Consider the following 21494-nt stretch of genomic DNA (forward strand, 5'->3'; position numbering starts at 1 on the left):
GTGTGTGTGTGTGTGTGTGTGTGTGTGTGTATATACACATAGTGTGTGTGTGCCTATTCAACAGCCTTCCTCGGGGGAAACAACCGCTGATTGAGGGAGAAACAATCAGCGAGAGCCTTGTTATGTGGAACCCTGCCATCAGACTTGCAAATAATCACAGCAGCTAATTGATTAAATTCAACAAACTCACATGTCCTCACACATGGCACAGGGTCTCCATCCTCATCATGTCAGCAGCGTGCTCCCAGGATTTCCCCAAACAATATTCCGCCGATAAAGCCGCGTCACTTGTCACAGCGATTTTCATCACCTAACTTGCAATCGATGAAGTGACAAAGTGTACGTCTGATGGCTGCTCCAATAAACAGCGATGCAGATCTTACTAAACAAGCCACTTCTGACGTTTGGACTCGTGTCTCATACACCCAGTGGAAGGAGCAACGGCTGATTTGTACTTTGATCACAGATTTACATCTTTTAATCAGCTGTGTCACCTTTAGCAGCACATGTCTGTACACACTTATTTTAGCTCTGTTTTGTTCCTCACCACCTCCTGAGGGAAATGTCTGACCGCGTCTGTCTGCCGCTTGGCATTAAGCAGGTAGAGTGCAGTATATTTTTAAGGCTTTTTCACTGAATTGGAGCCAAAACCATTGTTACGAGAGCAGTGAAAGAAAACTAAAAGGGCCAAGTTGTGTGCCAGAAAATGTGCTTTTGTCAAACTCAGGATGAAAAGTTTTAAAGAAAGCATTCAGATCTATTCATCAAACTCAAAAATATATTCTGCTTTAATGTCTTCAGCTGAAGCTACTTGTCAGACTCTGTGAAAGAGCAGAAAATGCTTTTATTCAAAGCTTTAAAAATAACTTTGAAAGTTTTGCTTGTCGAGACCTGTATGTAAAGCCGGTTCTATAAACAGTTTTTAAGATGGTCAAAGCAAATACACACCGGGTGCAGCCACTCAAAGTTTTTAGATTTTAGAAATTTGGAAGTAGACGAGGCTCCAAAGGCAAGAACAACTGCCAAGAACCTGACCCGACCGTTGCACCGAGCTTTCTCCTGGAAGAGGTGTTAGTAACTACACTTATCCAGACACGATTCTTTTATCCAAGTGTACAAAAAACAAGATCAGCTTAGAGCCCAAAGAATTGAAGAGAGCCATTGGGGGACACTGCAGCCAAGATCAGCTCAATTCAATTCAGTTTTATTTATATAGCACCAAATTACAACAACAGTCGCCTCAAGGTGCTTTATATTGTAAGGTAGACCCTACAATAACACATACAGAGAAAAAACCCAACAATCATATGACCCCTTATGAGCAAGCACATTGGTGACAGTGGGAAGGAAAAACTCCCTTTTAACAGGAAGAAACCTCCGACAGAACCAGGCTCAGGGAGGGGCGGGGCCATCTGCTGCGACCGGTTGGGGAGCGAGAAGGAAGACTGAAGGATAAAAGGCATGCTGTGGAAGAGAGACAGACATTAATACCAAGTATGATTCAAGATGAATATGCTGTAACCCTTCTGTAGGTGAAGGCTAATCTTGTTGCCTCTGGCCCACTCAGGCGAGGCTTACAGGTTAAACATGTGTGGAAAGCTTCCCAACAAAGGAAGCACTCAGGCCACCTCACTAAAAGACTATCAGGAGTAGCATAATATGTGTTAATGCTTCATCAATTTCAGCTTGCATCAAAGAATCTTTGATGGGGTGGCTGTAGCTCAGGTGGTAGAGCAGGTCATCTACTAATTGGAAGGTTGGTGGTTTGATCCCTGTCTGCTCCAGTCTGCATGCCAAATATCCTCGGGCAAAATACTAACGTCAAGTTGCTCTCTGATGCAGTGTTAATGTTAGATAGAAAGCAGTGCCTGTGTGAATGAGGCAAGCTGTGCAAAGCTCTTTGAATGTCAAAAAAGGCGCTATAGAAGAACCGGTCCATGCACCTGAGCTATAAATGTGAAGGGGCTTCTCTTTCATGACTTTAAATCTGTAAACTGAAAATGTAAATTGAACACAAGTTCAAAAACACTTGACATGTTTATGAACTTGTGTTTGAGGTTTCAGATGTCAGTTAAAACATATTTTGTAGATTATGCTCACCATTGCAGTCAAAAAGGACAAGAAAGCAGTATGTGCTGTTTGCATTGTGGGTTCTTTGTGACTAACAAGCCCTGTCCTGTCATGTGGGTGTGGAGTGTGAGTCAATTGTGATATCTGGTTTGAAAAAATATGGCAAATATGTTTAAGTCCAGGATTCAAAACAGTAGTAGGAGTTGTCCCTGTGCCTGGATCCATCTTTTATATACAGTGTATGTTTTCGACCACCGTGTCTTTGTACTGACCTAATCTTAGCTCTTCACCTCCTGACTTCAGTGCCATTCACTCACAGCAGGCATCAGTTATGAAAATATTAATTTAAAGTTGTGTATGGTATTAGCTGGTTAGGTGGTGCATTTGTTTTTGTTTCAGACTGTTTTTCAAGTATAAAGATTTAATCCCAGTGAAAGGTCAGTGACTGGAAAATTGTTTTCTCAAAAATGTGCTGTTGACAGAAACAGAATCACACTGAGCCAGAACAACCATGGTGTCTATCTTTTAACTTCAGAGCATTCATCACATTGTTCTCAGTGTTTTTACCCACTTCCTGCCATGCTTTGATTATGCCTGTCACTTCATGTAAATGCAGTCTGCTGCTGATATTTCATTCCTGACAGCGTTCAGTATGCAGCAGCACCGAGCTCGTGTTTGCATGCATGGCACCAGACGTCAACGCGTTGACAAATTTTCACCCTGGCAGAGAGGCTTTGTACGTTTTCAAGGATGTTTATATAATTCTGTCAGTTCTTCAATGAAAATGACACCTGAGGGATGAGCTCTCCTGAGCTGTAGGAGGAGCTCAGTGTTTTTCACTCATGAATGATGTTCAGCTCTTTTTAATCACAGTCTTCCTTGTTTGTCTTTCAGGCCAATAAACTCAGAACCAAGACCCTGCACAATACACTCAACCCAGTCTGGAATGAGACCCTGACCTACTACGGCATCACTGATGAGGATATGGTCCGCAAAACACTCAGGTACTGTCAGTGCTACACACGTGTGTCCACTTAATGAATGGAAAGAGAAGGAAGGGATGAAAGATGTGGAAAAAAGAAGAAAGGAGTGGTTGGACATATGGATACAAATGAAGAAATAAAACGAAGGAAGGAGGCATGGGAGGGAGGAAGGAACGAAGGAAGGAGGCATGGGAGGGAGGAAGGAAGGAAGGAAGGAAGGAAGGGGGCATGGGAGGAAGGAAAGAAAGAAGGAAGGAGGCGTGGGGGTAGGAAGGAAGGAGGTGAGGAAGGAAGGAAGGAAAGAAGGAAGGAAGGATGTATGGGAGGAGGGAAGGAAGGAAGGACGTGTGGGAGGAGGGAAGGAAGGAAGGAGGGAAGGAAGGAAGGAAGGAAGGGGGTGGGGGAAGAAGGAAGGAAGGAAGGAAGGAAGGAAGGAAGGAGGCGTGGGGGTAGGAAGAAAGGAAGGAAAGAAGGAAGGAAGGATGTGTGGGAGGAGGGAAGGAAGGAAGGAAAGAAGGAAGGAAGGACGTGTGGGAGGAAGGAAGGAAGGAAGGGGGTGTGGGAGGAAGGAAGGAAAGAAGGAAGGAGGCATGGGGGTAGGAATGAAGGAGGCATGGGAGGAAGGAAGGAAGGAAAGAAGGAAGGAAGGACGTGTGGGAGGAGGGAAGGAAGGAAGGAAGGAAGGAAAGAAGAAAGGAAGGACGTGTGGGAGGAGGGAAGGAAGGAAGGAAGGAAGAGGGCGTGGGAGGAAAGAAGGAAGGGGGCGTGGGAGGAAGGAAGGAAGGAAGGAAGGAAGGGGGTGTGGGAGGAAGGAAGGAAGGGGGCGTGGGAGGAAGGAAGGAAAGAAGGAAGGAGGCATGGGGTAGGAAGGAAGGAAAGAAGGAAGGAAGGAAGGACGTGTGGGAGGAGGGAAGGAAGGAAAGAAGGAAGGAAGGAAGGACGTGTGGGAGGAGGGAAGGAAGGAAAGAAGGAAGGAAGGAAGTGTGGGCGGAAGGAAGGAAGGAAGGGGGTGTTGGAGGAAGGAAGGGGGCGTGGGAGGAAGGAATGAAGGAAGGAAGGAAGGGGGCGTGGGAGGAAGGAATGAAGGAAGGAAGGAAGGGGGTGTTGGAGGAAGGAAGGAAAGAAGGAAGGGGGTGTGGGAGGAAGGAAGGAAAGAAGGAAGGAGGTTTGGGAGGAAGAAAGGAAGGGAGGAAGGAAGGAAGGAACTGGATGTGGGAGGGAGGAAAGAAGGAAGGAAGGGGGCGTTGGAGGAAGGAAGGAAGGAAGGAAGGAAGGAAGGGGGTGTGGGATGAAAGAAGTTAAAGGGAAGTAAGGAAGAAACCCCAAAAAAGAAGGAGAAGGGTAAACGAGTAAGGAAGCAAGAAAAGAAGGGAGCATTACATTGTGAGGTAAGGAAGGAAGGAATACAGGTAGGAAAGATGAATGGAGGGATGGATGGATGGAAAAACCAATGTAAGGAAAGAAGCAGCAGGGAAAGCAAGAAAGGAACCAAGGAGGCAAGGAAGAAGAGAAGGAATAAAGGAAGAAAGGAAGAGGCAGGAAAAAATGGGGAAGGGTGGAAGAAGGTTTAAAGGGAAGGAGCCAAAAGAAGGAAGGAACAGAGTAAGCAAGGAATGAAACAAGGAAGAAAGGAAGTAGCAAGGGATAGAAGGAAGGAAGAGAAAATGAAAATAGAGGAATAATAGGCAAGAGGAAGAAAATGGAAGAAAATAAAACTTAACCAAAGAACAAAAGGAAGTGAAGGGGAAATAGAAGACAAAGTAAGAAAATAACAAACACATCTTATAAGGACGGGAGGAAGGAAGGAAGGAAAGAAGGAAGGAAGGACGTGTGGGAGGAGGGAAGGAAGGAAGGAAGGAAGGAAGGAAGGAAGGGGGTGTGGGAGGAAGGAAGGAATATAAGGACGGATATAAGGGGGAAAGGGTGTGTGTAGTGAACAAGAAGAAAAATAGAAGGGAGAGTTGAAAGGCAGAGAGGGATAGAATAAATCTGTCTTTTGTTGTTTTGGTGTGCTTAGCTGCCGTGGATCTGTTTTTAAAGGCTTCAGAAGATCATTTTCAGGGAGCAGTGATGTTTGACAGTTTCTCTTCTTCTTGGTTTCTGTTTTAGACTAACTACATTACAGCCTGTGTTTAACCACAGCCTCTCAAGCAGAAGTGAATGATGATGTTGCTTTTCCTCTTTCTTCCTTTTCACTGCGAGTTTGCATGCCGAGTCTGGAATAGCTTCAGATCGTAATAACAGTTGGGAAATCCTTTATTTGTCAGATTTCCAAATAGCACTTCTGTTTGGGTGAGAGGACTTCCTGTTTGTTTGGTTATTTGTGTTTCACTACAACACCTGAGAACACACTAAAACTCCATCTTCCTGAGATAAATGCGGTGCCCTTATGCAATGAGAGCACTTTGTTTTTATTACTTCACCATTCTTTGCTCCTGTATTTTTACCAAAGTGTTAACACTGTACAATCAAGTGGCGGAGGTAGGTTATGCAATCATATGCATAATCATTTCGTACATCCCAGGTGGGCCGTATGCAGTGGAGGATTTCAGTTTGCTTTTGTCTTCACTTACCCCCAAGCACCCCAGTAGCAAATGTGTTTCTAGAGTTAATGTTATGTGCTGGAATGCCGTGAAAACATTTCAGGGACTTTCACAGCATTTCATTTACCGGCTCCATCGATTTGTCCTCCAGTTCACTTCCTCAAGATAAATGTGGGTGGAACAAGTCCTCAGCTTAATGATCCTTTTGGTTTGTTTGTTCCTCCTCTCTGAAAAAAAGTGTTGTTCCTGAAATAACACACAGGTGTGTTTCTACTTCAAAAAGCCCCCACTAGTCTGGGTGGTTAGGGATGTTTTACATGTTTTATATTAAAATACACCCTTGTAAAATAAAGCATTGCAAAAGTTGTTTTTCCGTTTGCAGCATGCCGAGGTCCACCCACGAATCTAAACTGACCCCTTGAGCCGACATTTGACATGCACTCATTGAAATGACCACTAGAGGGCGCCCAGTTTTTAGAGCATTGTCCACATGTAAATACTGTTTTACTGTGCATGTGCATGTTTATTTTGTTTTTCGACAACAGACTTGCACCATGTTACTGTTTGCATGAGACGATTTTCTCCAAACGTAAGACTTCTCGCTCTTTGTTCAACTTTGATAATAATAACCATTATCTCCAGACTTCTGATTGGCCATCATTTCTATATTTTTAGAGTAATAGGGTTTTCTTGTCCTTGACAGTGCTGAAATCATCTTTTGTGTTTCCATGTGGAAGTGGATATTTTGCACATAATCACATAATCTCCACTTAACTGTTTTCTCTTTGAAGGTCTGGTATTCACACCTCAAGTTACCTTTGGGACTTAATTTATTAAAGATCCCTATTTATGTCCTTTTGGGCTCTGCTGGAGGTCTCTTCCTGTCAAAAGGGAGTTCACCTTCTCCACAGTTGCCAAGTGCTCCTCATAGGGAGATATTGTAATTGTTGAGGTTGTTGAACTTAGTTAAACTGTAACTTCTTTTTTTTTCTTTTGCCTGCTTTTTCTAATTTCACTAAAACCTCGACTGTTGTTTGGGGTAAAATACTCCTCTTCACAGCTGTAATCTTATTTAAAACATGAGAAACTGGTGGTGACAGACAGATCTCACAAATGCCATAACCCAATATGTCAGGGCACAGATGCCAAACGACAAAGCAGTGCTCAAAATGTCTTCAAAGATTTCCAGCCCATTCTGAGAAGCAAGCGCTTACTAAGAAGCAAGCCCGTGCTAAGAGGGGAGGTTTCTCTGAAAGTCTCCCTTCTTACAATCAGTTAACACTAATGGGAATGTTTTATGCTGGTGACATTTTGCCATTAAATACAATGTTTATCTAGATACAGTACTGTGCAAAAACTTCTTCATATTTATCTAGGAAGATTAGAAATGGGTGCAATGATTTATTGAAACATGCAAGCATGCATGAAGCTACAGTATAAGAGGCAAAAGCAGCGTTTTTACAGTTCTAATGAGCTTTTCAGTATTTGGTATGATGACCTTTGTTCTTCAACACAGTCGAACTTTCTTACAATTTCTTTAAGTAGTCTTCAGGACTGGGTCTCCAGCCTTCTTAAAGGACATTCAAAGCTCTTCTTTGAATTTTAGCTGGTTGTTCTTCTGTTGTCTGTCACGATCCCACACTGCTTCAGTATCGTTGAAATCTGGGCTCTGAGGAGACCAGTCGTGACTGATAGTGTTCCTCTGTGTCTTCTTCTATCCAAATAGGTTTTTAGTCTTTCACGATGGTATTGTGTGATGGATTAAAATCAGATGGTGGATCAGCTGAAGAGCCCGATGCATCTCGCTGGTTCTATGTCAGGTGTTTGCTGTATTTTTTTTCGCATTTCCTCAGGACGTGACTTTCAGATACTGTTTTTTTAGGCCTGTCACTTTGTCCTCCATTTGTCCAGCAAACAAGACAGAAACAAGGGACACAAAACATTTTTTATCACCTCCCTAAGTTTACACAAGTGACTACCAAATCATCACAGAATGTTTGCAAAAGTTTTATTGCATTACTTCTAATAGCTTGAATGTATTTTGTGAAAACATGCTTTCCTACTACACAATATAAGCTGCAAAGCACTCGCTGTACTTCTGGGACAGCTGGAGTAATTGCTGGACTGCAGTGACCGACTGTCAACCTTATCGACACGCTGCAAATACGTGACTGTATTTTGCTGATTATTTTGTGTTGCGGAGCAGAAAAAAAAATACTGTATTGTTACTGGACTGAATGCCACAACAACAATGAAGGCCTGAAGCAAATGTAGCAGAGATGAGATGTGACAGACACTGTGCACACAAGCCAAAAGATCTATTCACACACAGAAAACACCTTTATTAACCATTTTCCAGAAACAATAGACTGTGAGAAAAGCATCCATGCTTCCAAAACAGCGCAACCTATTTCTTCTTGGAAATTGAAATTTGAATTCAGCACCTGTCCAGTTATTTTCACTGAGAGTCTGATTGCATCACGTCCCATACAATCTACTGTATTAGTGATGCATATTAACGTACATACAACATCCTAACGCTGTGCGGTTCCTAAAGGCTGCATGTTTTCCTCAGTATTGCAGCTGATTATGCAGCGGAAAAGCACTTGAAACAAACAGTATTCCCCAACACAGGCATGCTGGAGCCGTGAGTGTGAATCATGTCATGTTAGGGCGGTGGGCGCTCTCTGCATTTATTGAAAGCATAGGTCTGCAGGGAGCACCAATAATTGGCTTTCATTATAAACTTAATGAAATGCTGGCGAAGAATATAGATCTCCAGTAAAACACAAAGCTCATTTTGTGGCCCCGTGCACCTTTTGACTGCAAGAGACCTTTCGGTTCCCCATCAATCATTAGCTTTTGTGACTGTAGCCTACTGTGTTATATTATAAATCCACGTCTTTATTGTTGTTAAGAAAGGACGCCGTCTTGCACTGAAAAGAGGATTTGTTTTGTTTGTGTGTTCAGTGGAAACAAATGCAAAGTGGGCACATAATAGAAATCAGTAAACAGGCAGAAAGGACAATGCGCCACAGCACAGTTCGATTCGTGCTGCACTAATTGAGTAAATAAGACGAGCAAATGGAGACGTGTTCAAGATGAATTCGTGACTGGGTCTTAAATGACTTTGACATGATGTCAAATTTTTCTCAACGTCTTCTCACGTAGAGTTTCCCCTTCCATCTTAGTATGTTTGAATCTTTTGATCCGTGCATGGTTGAACGCGTCCTCGTGTATAATTATCTCATCATTTCCTGTCATGCTGATAGAGTCTGACAATGATCCCTGCAGAACTACTTGGTTGTAGCTTCAGTGCTCTGAGTGCTGTGGTCCTACAGATTTAGCAGCTGTGACTACAAAGTACAAATTGAAGCCCTGTGAAGGTGGATGGTGGAAAATGACTGGTTTTATGGCTTTAAGCCTCCTCTTAGCAACAAACCCTAACCTAAACCTCGCTCTACTCATGTCCTCCTACACTTCTCTGTTCTTGTCATCTCAGGATTTCAGTGTGTGATGAGGACAAATTCCGCCACAACGAGTTCATCGGGGAAACGCGAATCCCTCTCAAGAAGCTGAAGCCCAATCAAACCAAGAATTTCAACAACTGCCTGGAGAAACAGTTACCTGTAAGTTCACTCCATCCCACACACACAGCTGCATTTTTATGTTGTTTAAACGTGATCGTGTTGTTGTTTCTTGAGGGGCTGTACTCACAACAACATTTTAGATCCTAAAGATTGTGCCAATATTACAGACATGGCTTTGCTGTCTGATAGACATGTTATTAAATGCCATGTGGAAGTTTAAGTCAAAATTTCCACCAAACAAGAAGTTCTGTATGATTTGTCATATCGTATCATTTTATCGATTATAACAAAAATAAATAAACAAAATCTTCCTGATGAAGAGAAAACCAAACACATGATTTGCATTACATTGATGACATTCTAATCCATGTTTGTTTTTCCAAATGTGCAAATCACCATGCAACAAGTGACACTGAATTTAGATGCAAATATAGGTGTGACAGCCCTTTAGTTATCAAATTAGTGGGCAGTTTAACCTAATTCGATTTGAAAAACAACAACATACATTTCACATCTTTACTGCAATAATCTGATAGATATTTCTTGCTTTGTAAAGCTCACTTTTCCTCTTTTTGCACATAGAAGCAACATATTTCTGTCCCAGGTGCAGTTTTTGCCAACGTATCTCAGTTTTGACCAGACTGCTGTTTCACCCTACTTTCATATTACTTCTTACTTCTTGGATCCTTAGACCAAACTGTAAACCTTACTGTGTCCGGTATACATCTGCCTAGCTTAAGATTAAAGAGTAATTTAGTCATCATTACAAAGCATAAGGTTGTTCCAGTATATTTCCAGTGGAGTCACTTTATTCTGCTAAGAAAAACACTTCAAATACAAATCTGTGAATAAATAAATTGATCATAAGAAAGAAGCTAACACTTCTGATAAACAGCTCATGTCAGCAGAGCAGAGCTGACATGACCTGCTTAATTAAATAAAACTGCCTTGAGAAACAGTAAGCTTGAAGTCATTGTGTTTTTTCATTATTTATTTGTGTGTAACAGTGTAACTGCATAGCATGTAATACTCAACATTATACTCTGCTCAGTGCAATATCTTACGTGTAGGCCGAGACCATAATCATCAGCAGCAGTCCATCATTTTCAGTGTATTAAGTGACTCAAGTGTGGGTTAGACTTGGCAAGCTTGCTCATGTTCACAAAGACCAGCACGGGAACAGCTTGATTTTCCACATCTGTTGCACTGTATGACCATCTGACCGGGAGTGATGGGCCGTCAAGGCGGTGTAACTTTGACGACGTCTCTCTTCAACATGCATGAATAATTGATTTCATAATGCTGTGCCGATTTGATCTCTGCTTTTACCTCCCAGGTTTCACAGTCCGTGCCGGTGAACTTTCAAAACATCTTTATCCTTCACCTACGTTTGACATTGATGCCTAGGAAAAGTGGGAGAACCTGTGCAATTTTAAACTGCACCAAACTTTAGTTTGCATTAAGTAAAAGGTGACCCGTTATTATCCACATTTTAATCACAGTTAGTGCATTATGTTGTTTAATTTTGGTGGGGGGGTTTTAAAAAGGGAAAGAAACTGTTTAGGTATCCCCAAGAGATCGGAGGTCTCAGACCTTAATGAGCTTGTTAAGACTTTGGTTTGTTCACAATAAAGTTCAGGTTATGTAACTTTCAAAGCTTTATAAACACACTGACTCTTCAAACCTTGGCTCTTCTGGCCTAGCACTCTCAAAACTGAAATAACTGATACCCACTAACCAGACGAAGCAGCTAGTAAAGTGTTTTCAGGTATCTGTTTCATCAGTTTGTAATGTCAACTAAGAAACAGCAGTTGACAGGAACAATGCACCTGAAGGTAAAGTCTGAACCACTAAAACCATTTCAGAGAGGGTCATAAACCCTTGTTTTGAATGTAAAAGTCTTTCAGGAAGATTTATCAAAATAGTGGTGCACTGTCCTACCGTTCATTAACACTAGGGATGGGTATCGTTTAGGTTTTATCCGATACCGGTGCCAAACCGGTACTTTTGAAACGGTGCCGGTGCTTAAACGGTGCTCAACCGGTGCTTAAAGAATGGAGAACACAAAATTGGTCCAAAAACCTCATGTTGCTTTGAAGTTGCTTCTCACTGGCAATAAGTTGTTTCTTTCTCTTTTTGTAAAAAGATAACAATGTTAGCCTTTTCTGCAGCTATGGGGCATATATGGTATCACTCTTGGCTGGAAGCAGTGCTTAAACAATGGAAAAAACACAAACTTTGTCCAAAAACCTCTCATGTTAGCTGTTTCCCACTTTTTCTTTGGTCATTTTAGCCTTTTTGGCCAGGGTGAAGGGAGTATCTGCCATCAAACAAGAAGACAGCCGCATGTAACTACGACGGTGTTTGCTAGTTCACCTTACATGCATTAATGTAATAACGTGGTTAGCCTACTCAACGTAAATTACACACGAACAACATTAAGCTACTCACGCAGAGAAGAACGGCTGCTGCTGCCATCATCATCCATCATCATTTCTGCTACACTGGCAGGGCTAGGGGCCAGGACTCTCCTCTTCGGGTTCTTGGGGGATGTTGCTAACTCCGGGTCCGATAACAGGCACCACACCCGCAGTAGATGTGCTCGGTGTGAGGTCTCGCAGCAAGCTATCAAATACGGGCATTTCTCGGCTTTTAAAAAAAACGCTATGCGTCGCCAGGTGTTTCATCAGATTCGAGGTGTTACCTCCTTTGCACAGTATCAGCTTAAAGCACTTGTTGCAGGCTGCTGAGTTTGCATTTTTGCTGTGAAGTACAGCCAGACTTTTGACCGCTTCGCCTTGGGCATTTTTAATCTGTAGCTCTGCTCTAACAGAACGTACGTACCTGGCCCGCCTACTATCCTCGGAAACGTAAAATGATTGGCTAGACAAAGTGTATCACACTCAGGAAAAAAGCACCGAAATAAAGCACCGAAATGTGCGCTGCTTTTCGGTCTGGTTACTACCGTTTATGTCAGAACCGGTGCCATAAAGGCACCAGATACCGGTACCCATCCCTAATTAACACCTGCCACAATTTGGCACCCTAGGAAAACTCATCATGGAAGCATACGATTATTTGCTCATGTCAAATTTCAGAGCCAGAACAAATGAGCAAACACATCTTTAAATGCTGATCAGTTGAACCAAACTCTTGGATCACTAGCAGACGTTTGGGTGGGTGGGTGGGTGGGTGGGGGGGAGGTGCAGATTTCATTAAAAATAAACAGAGTTTTCCAACTCTTAAACTCGGGATAAAATCAGTCCTGCAATCTGGCTTATTCATCCAAAACAAACCTTAAAATCCACAATAGGCAGTCTAAAGAAGCAAAAGCTGAAGACTTAGCAGATATTTTCTGATGTTTAGCAATCATTTCACTGTTTCTGTTCAGATACACAGCTGCATGTCAAAGCCTGAGCTACAGTTCTGCACGGAGAGTAATTAAGGAAGGCATGCGGTCTGTTTTATTGATAACATGTAACTCTAATTAGTTTCACTGGGACAGAATGTGTGTGCGAACAAATTTAAATATCTGGTAATACTAAATCCAGATAATAAGTGGTGCATTATAATAGTATAACAAAAGCTCCCAACAGGGCATGGCATGGTGCTCCATATAATAGATGTTGGTAATTGCAAGAAACAACAGGACCCGCGAGGATTTAGCTTAAAGCACATGACAGATTAGAGCCTTGGGTTTTGAGCCCATAAGTGTGGTGCAGGAGTGGATTATGCGTTATGAGAGCATGGGAGTGGAGTGAAGTATCATTGAACTGTGATTGAATATCCTTTTGAAAATGCCTACACAGTTTATGGTTTTAAAAAAAAAAAAGTGGATGCAGTGTAATTCTGGACCATCCATATTTGGAGTGTGGAGCACAGTCTTGTGTTTGGAGAGACAACTTCCTGTTGCTTCACTCATATGCTTTGTTGTCTATGTGGGAGTGAGAAATAGCATCCAAAAATACAAAAATATGCTTGTGCATAAACTGGGACCAAACAGCTACTATTCATTGAACAATCTGGGCTTTGATTTTGTACCGAGGTTTGTTTATGTAAGTGCTTCCAAAAATGACCACATTTAAAGTGTTTTGTAGTCATTTGCCATTCAAAGATTTGAGCATTTTCGGGAGCAGAAAGCAGTATTAGTGTTAAAAATGCTATTATTTGTGTTTAGTTAGTAGTTTAGTAGTAGGTTAGTAGGTAAAGCGGGTAAGTTTACAATTTGCAACGTTGCATCTAAATGTTTGTGGCAAAAATCTGCATGTCTAAGAGATAACAACCAGATGAGGGATTGCAAAGTGTGATCAGTAGATACTGTCAGTGCTGACATGAAACAACGTGACTCACAGGTATATCTGCATGACACTGCTGCCTGCAGCTTTACAACAGCTATCTACAGCAAAGAATACCTATCCACGCACAGCAGACATGCTCTTTCATTTCCACGTTACTATTCGTTTAGTAAAACTAGAGTTGATTTTAGAAGATGGGTAGCTCAGATCATCGCTGTATAGGTTTTTAAGCAGAGCAGATATTTGCGTCAAAGGTGACAAATGTTTCATTTCTTCTTCAGATAAGATTCATGCTATTTTGGACCACCCTGTCATATGTCATGTAACAGGGCCTCATAGGCCTTTTTCACACAGATTGCTTCAAGGCAAAGTGAAGTGAAGCTATGACTGTTGCTGGTTAAAAAGAGAAAAGGGTGTTCTGGCAGGTAGCTTTCTGCTCTGTTTGCGCTTGGATGAGGAGCTCTGTCTGAAAACAGGAAGTTGTTTTGTGTGCCGGGGAGAATAGAGCAACCATTTAATCATCTCATCCAGCAGCTCACACTGCCTGTCTTATTGATGGTCTTGACAGTGGAGCCTTTTAACTGGCTTCTTCGGCTTATATAAAAGTCAGTAGATTGGGTAGAAAACACAGAAAAGCTTTGATGTAACCTTAAAGTCTTAAAGGTCATTTTTCAGGGTCATTCTGGGTCATATGAAAATGTATATTGTATTCATGAATATACATAGATTAGTGTGTAATTTCATCTTCCAACAAACTGATGCATTCTCATAAACTTAAAATGAATCTATTAAAAATACATAGGAGGAGATTTGTGGTTCATGTAAGCAGCCATGTTACTTCACCATATTTGAATACAGTGGTCGGAAAGGACACCTCCCTTCTGACTAGTAACGTTTTACGTGTCTGGCTAGAGACTGGCCAAATATATAATGTAGTACACCAAAGGCAGGAAAGAGAAGAAAAAAAGGTGTAGACATTCGAGTGCAGTGGAGGGACAACAAAGAAATTAAAATGCAAAGGAAAGAGACAACGCGATCATGATCTTAATAAAATGTGTCGACTTCCTCCTCCTCAAGTCTCGTGTAGTCAGTTACAGTCTGACAACATATGAGAGTTTATTCACCAAGCGTGAATAAACGCTTGGAGAAATCTTACACCCTTACTACAAATATAGTTTCACTAACAGCAGCTAACAGCGGCTAAAAGTAGCTAACAGGGCCAATCAGTGGCAGTTATTGACAATTGCCCCATATCAGACTCCTTTCACAAAGTTTTACAGCCATTTCCAGAGTAAATAGAAGTGGACAGTTATCCAGCATCGACAGCTGAGGTAAACAGCAGATTGATACATTTGTAAATTTGGTTCTACTAAATTTATAAAGTTGTCACTGTTTTACCTTCTTCAACAGAAAACTACTAAAATCTTTGTAAATACTATGATTTTGTAGTGTTTTTAAATTTCAGACATCTTCCCCTTAGAACTTAATTGCACACATTCACATTACTCACACTCTCATTACACATACATATAGGATCTTGGGGGGTGGGCACGATACACGGAGTCCAAAGTACCATCAGGGTGTACACCCCACCCCTGGCATCGTTGCCCACCTCTCAATTTTAAATACACGTAGACATTGAGGGCTAGCAGGAGGGACCATGCGCTTACCTGCTGCTCTCTGGCAGGTAGCTCCATGCCCTCCTGGGTTTTAAATGCACCTTAGAACACACATGCATCAACACTACAATGAGCGGGTGGAGGGAGGTTTGGAGTCTTCTCTCACCCCCATTCTCTGCGACCTGCTGGAGCGGGGGGCTAGGAGGAGGAGTTGGCCATCCGACTGCGGTCTGGAGTGTGGAGCCTTCCTGCTGCTGCGGAGTCGGGGCGGTCTGCCTCCCCCCACCGCAGGGAAAAGGGAAACACCACCTGGGTCTGGGTGCAGTTCCCCCCTCCAGGGGCAAGGGTACCTAGACCCGGTTTGTAGAGTACGCTTGGGGAGTGTGATCGTGTGTACAGCGTCTCTTTATGTCTGTCTCCACGTTGGTTGAGTGTGGAGTAAGTGCACATGAGAGCATGAGGGTGGGAATGGATGTTTGTGTCTGTGTGTGCCTGTATGTCTGTGTCTATATGTCAGGTTGGGTATCAGACGCCACCTCTCTGGGGACACCTCAGGCCCTCCAAGGTTTGGAGGCCTATCTCCCCACCACCACTTCCCCGCATTATCTATTTCTCTATATATTTCTTTTTTTTTTCTTTTATTACATTTAATTCTCTTCTCTAATTTATGTTTCACTTCTTTTACTCTGCATACATCATCTTTTATAATCTTATTCAATCTTTATTTGTTTTTTCATATATATATGAATTATAATATTATTAATTCTTATTATTCCATGTATGTTCTATATGTCTTGGGTGTCAGGCGCCACCTCTCTGGGGACATCTCAGGCCCTCCAAGGTTTGGAGGCCTATCTCCCCCTACCACCACTTCCCCTGCCAGTGGCGGACTCCCTCAGACATCGGTGCGTTGGTGGTTCTTTGTGTCCGGGGGTGGGCGTCCAGGTACACACCGGCTCACTCCTTGGCGGCCGCTTATCGGGGCCTGGAGCCTGGGGCTCGCTCGGGCCACTTCGGAGGTGGGGTGCCCCCGGCCTCTCGGCCTGGGGCTCGGTCACTCAGGCGCAGCTGGCTGCCGGCGGAGCTCACGGGCGCGTCACTGCAACTCCCCCTGGCTTCTGCTCCGCGGCTGCTGAGTGAGCCCTCATCTGGGACTCTCCTCAGCTCTTTCCGGGACAGTGGCGCAGCTGCCCCTCTGTTGGTCTTCCTTGGTCTCTTGTGTTCTGGGGGCCTCTGGATGTCTGGAGTTTTGATCTCCTCCATACCTGCTTCATGCCCTGGAGGACGGGGCTGTGGCCCCCCCACACCCTCTAGCAGATCATTACATGAAGGAACCTTTTAAAAAAACAAGCGCGTCCATGCTCACAGGTGTACACACGGGTGATCACACCCACAAACTACACCCTTTTTGGCTCCTACCTCAAAGCACACTGTGTTCTGTTGATCTTATGTGCTGCACAATAATGTTTAATATTTAGTATTTACTGTCATATTCACATATATCATTGTGATGTTGTTTATTCTATTACTCTTGTTCTCTTCTGCTTGCTTTCTTTTTTCTTTCTCAGCAGGTGATCCAGGTGATTGATATATGCATTTTTTTTTCTCTGCCCGTTCTGTTGGTTTTTGTCTTTTGCCCTTCTCCCCCGTCCCTCTTCTCAGCTGTTTCTCTTTCCCTCTTTCTTTCTCCCCTTCTTTCCCCCAGTCAAGTCTGTCCCGTATTCAGTAAGTGAAAATAAAATAAACAATAAAAGGTGAATCAAATGGACCATTACGGCAAGGCTGGGATGGTCAGTTTGGTAAAGTAAATCCGTTGGGTATCTTTCTTTGCCTTTAGACAACAATTCTGATGGCAAAAGAGCCAAACGGGACAGGCAAAAAAAAAAAAAAAAAAAAAAAAGAACTTAATTGCACAGTGTTAGAGATCAGTGGGTGACCTTAGTCACAAAGAATATATAAGTTTTTCCCCCAATAAGTTTAGTGAGTGTTTGCTGGAGGTTTGCAAACCATTTGTATACACATTTACAAATGACACTCAGACATGAAAACATGAAGAATTCTTAATTTAAAAGCTCTTACAACGCTATATTCAAGGCAGCACTTCATCTATTAGAATATAGAACCAATGAATATTTTGTACATGCTGACATAAAGACTGAGGAACACTTTGTATGTTTTGGTAATTTCAATGAGGCTGGACTGCTGTGCCTGCCAACATTGTGAGTTTGACCAATTGCCCATTTTCAATTTAATGGATGAGTCTCCAAGCCTGGACTCTGGATCTGCAATGAGCACTGGCACCAGGAGACGGCAAGAGGCCCTGAACAGTAGAAGCCAGCAGCCTAATCTGGCAATGAATCTTGGATCTGTCTCTGTACAATACATTTCTGTATTCCCTCAACTCAGTTGGACAATGAAAGGCTTAGCTGTAATAGAAGGCCTCAAATTTGTAGCTCACCCTGTTGCCACATTTTATGTAATTTCAAATTGTATTTTGTTTCATTATGTAAGCCCGTGTTTAAAAGCCGTTGATCTGTCTTTCCTGGAAACAGTTACTACGGCATCACGCCAAATGCTTGCTGAAAGCATTCAGCCACAAAAGAGTATGGCACATGTGGCTAAAGGGTGACAGTGTTAATAATGATGGATGTGATGGCCTGTACAACTCAGAACATGAAATACCTTACAGACCTTTATCTTTCCGTTCTCTCTGACAAGGTTTTCTCACATTTCTGACATCCAGGGGTTCTAACACTTCACTTCCACACCGATATGTTAGTGTTCTTAATGCTATATTTTACGCAAACTATATAGTTTTACATTCAAGGAGACATCTTTACAGTTGGTTGGAAACTTCAGTGAATTTTATCAATTTGTTATCTTCAACTTTTTTGGAATGATAAGTCAGAGGCTAGCCTGCCAGTTTGTTGTTAAAATGCATGAACCACAATGTTAGCTGTTTAGCTGTTTGGAGTTTTTAAATATTAATCATTCACTTACACAAGGCTCCAACTGTCTGGCAACCGCAGGAAAATACGTGTATTCACCAATTTCTGAGTAGTTCCTGAAAACTGTTGGCTGTCATTGGATGAAATCATTTGCAAACTGGATGCTGAACAAGAAAACCAGTCAAGATAGTTTGCATAGAAGATGGAGTCTGACTTGTCCGCAAACACTTGCTAGATATTAGTCGAGTTTGGAAAAAGTGAAACCTAAACCAAGGGAAGGGAGGAGCCTCTTCCCATATACTTGTACAATAATAAGTCTTTTTGCAACCTCAGCAGTCTGCCCCCGGTGGCCATTTCAAGAAAAACAGGTTTAAGATGCTCCTATGCTGGCTTCACTGTTTTGATCTGATGTCTGTGGCATTGTCTTGTTTTTGGGGGCAGCCTCTTGTGACGGTTCAGAGAGCTGCATTTTTTCTCCTTTGAGCTTTGGCTTCATTTGTTCGAGGCTGCTGCTTTTACCTCATTGAAATCTACTGCAGACATGGACATTTTTCAGCATTTCCAGCCAGACGTGGGAACTGAAGTTTGAATGAGGAGATAATCACATTAGTACAAGTACAAACGAGGCGCTTCGTGTTTTTTTTCCTTAAAGGCGAGAGAACCAGAGACTGAGAAGCCTAAATATTCCTCTTAAGCCTCTGAGCAACAATTTCTCTCACCTGTTTTTACCTCTGCTGTTACGGGCACAGCTTTATTTATCCTCTCTGCGTGGAATATGTGTGTGAATGCCAGTGCTCTGTATGCCTCAGCCGCTTCTCTTGCATCAGCACAATAGTTAGCGCCCCACTGTTTTCAGAGAGGTGTTGATCTAAGAGATCCTACCAGGACATTGGCAGGAGATGTATTTCAACCCAGCTTCCTGTTGCACACATTTAAAGCCTCAAATCCTGAACTACCCACGCATTCTCTCAAAGAGATTCAGACGTGACCTGTGTCACAGACAAACACTGGTGTTCCTCTTAGCATGTCAGAATTTCTTTGTTGTATTGTTACCATAAATAATACGAAAAGATGGAGGCTTGTGGGAAGGGGTTTCACTTTAAAGTGCATGGCTAAATTTTTGAATTGATTACTGGGAGAATAGTGTGAACCAGTCAAAGACACCCTCCCCTTTATCCTGGCATATGATCAGACATTTTTCTTGGTAATACCTCTGTTTCCCTGGTAACCCCTGAGGGGCTGTGTAATACCTGGGACCCAGTCAATACACTTGGAATATTATTGTGCTGGGTTGCTACCTACTGTATGCGCTGCTTTGTTGTCAGTCTTTGGAGAAAATAATGAAGCGAGCACAGAGTGAGACATATTTCACTGTATTATTTAGCACCGTGCCTGCTTTCATTCAGAGTGATGTGGAGATGGTCTCATCGGAGGTATCCGGTAATGCTGTGCATTAAATTCAATTAATGGACATCCTCTAGCCAATCATAATTGAGTTTTCCCTGAGGCAATGGTACATGTAGCTGGAAAATGTAAAGTAAACACCACTGCACGGCGGTGTGTTTGGTTATGTTAATTGATTTTCTGTTTGAACAGATTAATAGAAAAAGGAAACGGGGATTCATAAAAGCTGCACGAGGAGTCACATCTTAGGAGACATCCATAAATTTTAGTTTGAAAAGCTTTTACTACATTTAGGCTTTGCATTCAAACCACTCCAGTGTATTAGGAACCCTAAAACCACTAAACCATATGCTGCTTTTAGTTTGAAAAATGAAAATTGAGCCAAAATGTTGCAGTTAGGATTTGCACATCCTTTGTGATTTCCTTCTTCTCCTGTGGGTGCTCCTTTCCTGCTGCTGTTCCCTTATTTGCTTCTAATCTGTTTCACACCTGCATGAGCACCTTACACATGCGTGTTACTATCAGAAAGAATTTTCACCCCACGGTTGATCCAAGCAAAGATACTCAAACCATTTTGCCATTGTTTTTCTTCTCTAGTATTTCATACAAAGATGGTATATAAAAGAAGGATATTGTCATTGTGATGCCATCAGTTGGCTTGTAAAGTCCTGTTTAAGGGATTGTTTGACATTTTGAAAATTAAGTAACAGATTTATTCATCATATAGTGATTTTTGAGGTTTGTGAGATGAAAAGGGAGAAAAAAAATAGTGCCAGCATCCTCCTCTGTCACACCAGCCCTCTGCAAATCCTCCTCACTACATCTATGAATATTCCCTGTGGGCTTTCTCTTTTCTTCCTGCCTGGAAGACCCATCTACAACATCCTTTGTCCAATGTATCCATTATCCCTCCTGTGCACATGTACAAACTATTGCAGTCTTACCTAAGCTGTCCCTCTGAAACACTCTTATCTACCGTATTTTTCAGACTATAAGGCACACTTAATTAGACAGTGCGCCTTATGTATGAATTCTGGTTGTGCTTATTGACCTTGAACCGATATACACGGCGCTCAAAAATCTGTCAAAATGTTTTAGTACAACTTTGGTAAGCTATGAAGCTGCACAGCTTGATGGATTGTTGGAGCATTACGGCTAAGGAGTTAGAAGTTAGCAGGAAGTTAGCTCGCTAGTTTCTACCTAAACATGATATAGCATGTTCTGACTGAGAGATTTCTGAAAAATTAAACGTACAGCTCTGCTATCACTTCCAACATAAATGAAGACAGAAAACTAAACAGCAGTGACGTTTGTAGGGTTACTGAAGTTGGACTAGCTGGTATATAACGATGTTCTACGTGATCGCTAGTGACACAGCTATGTTAGGATAACATAAACACAGTGAAGCTGGAGGATGAACGCTAACTTTTTTCCACTTAATAAAAGTTAATGTGAGGGTTCCCGATGGTTACGGACAAATGCAATGGCACGGTAGGATGCTGCAAACGGACCAAACTTCAGTCGAGAGAACAACTAAGGTAATCCATCCACAATACGAGGTTAGTCATTAACAGAGATGGGCAAACCTCCGCCTGCTGTACAGGTGAAAATAGAGCAACAGGACCGCTGAGTCTTTGACTTTATTTATTTTCTGCTGTGTTTTACTTGCATTTATTTGAAAGATTGAGTGTAAACACAAAAAAAAAATTATTTTCTTCCAGTCAGAGAATGGTGCATATAATTAAGTTTTTGCTTGATGCATAAAGTTAAAAGATTAAAACTGATAAAACAAGTTTTAAAAACAGACTTTTCCATTTGATTAAATTTTGTATGATGGATTATGTAGAAAAAGTAGAATTGGGCTGAAAGATCTATCGCTTTATCACCTCTTCAGGTTGTAAATCGTGTCTTTAAAAAGTAACTAGGTAATTAATTACTTTTGAAAATAACTAATTAGTAAAGTAACGGGATTACTTTTTTGGTGAAGTAATCAGTAATTAGTTACTGATAGTTACTTTCAAGTAACTTGACCAACACTGGTC

General features: G+C 42.1%; 1 protein-coding gene across 2 annotated transcripts in view; it reads left to right on the forward strand.

Annotated features, from left to right (window-relative positions):
* Window positions 1-21494, forward strand: part of doc2b (double C2-like domains, beta) — a 177006-nt gene that overhangs the window by 127378 nt on the left and 28134 nt on the right. For both annotated transcript variants that reach the window (XM_042218289.1, XM_005916019.3), the window contains 2 exons: window positions 2965-3074; window positions 9099-9225. In XM_042218289.1, the coding sequence (XP_042074223.1) occupies window positions 2965-3074; window positions 9099-9225 (237 nt within the window). The remainder of the gene's footprint in view (window positions 1-2964; window positions 3075-9098; window positions 9226-21494) is intronic.

The sequence above is a fragment of the Haplochromis burtoni genome, unplaced genomic scaffold (assembly GCF_018398535.1).
Source record: "Haplochromis burtoni strain Fernald_Lab_line unplaced genomic scaffold, NCSU_Asbu1 Contig_17, whole genome shotgun sequence".
Taxonomy (NCBI): domain Eukaryota; kingdom Metazoa; phylum Chordata; class Actinopteri; order Cichliformes; family Cichlidae; genus Haplochromis; species Haplochromis burtoni.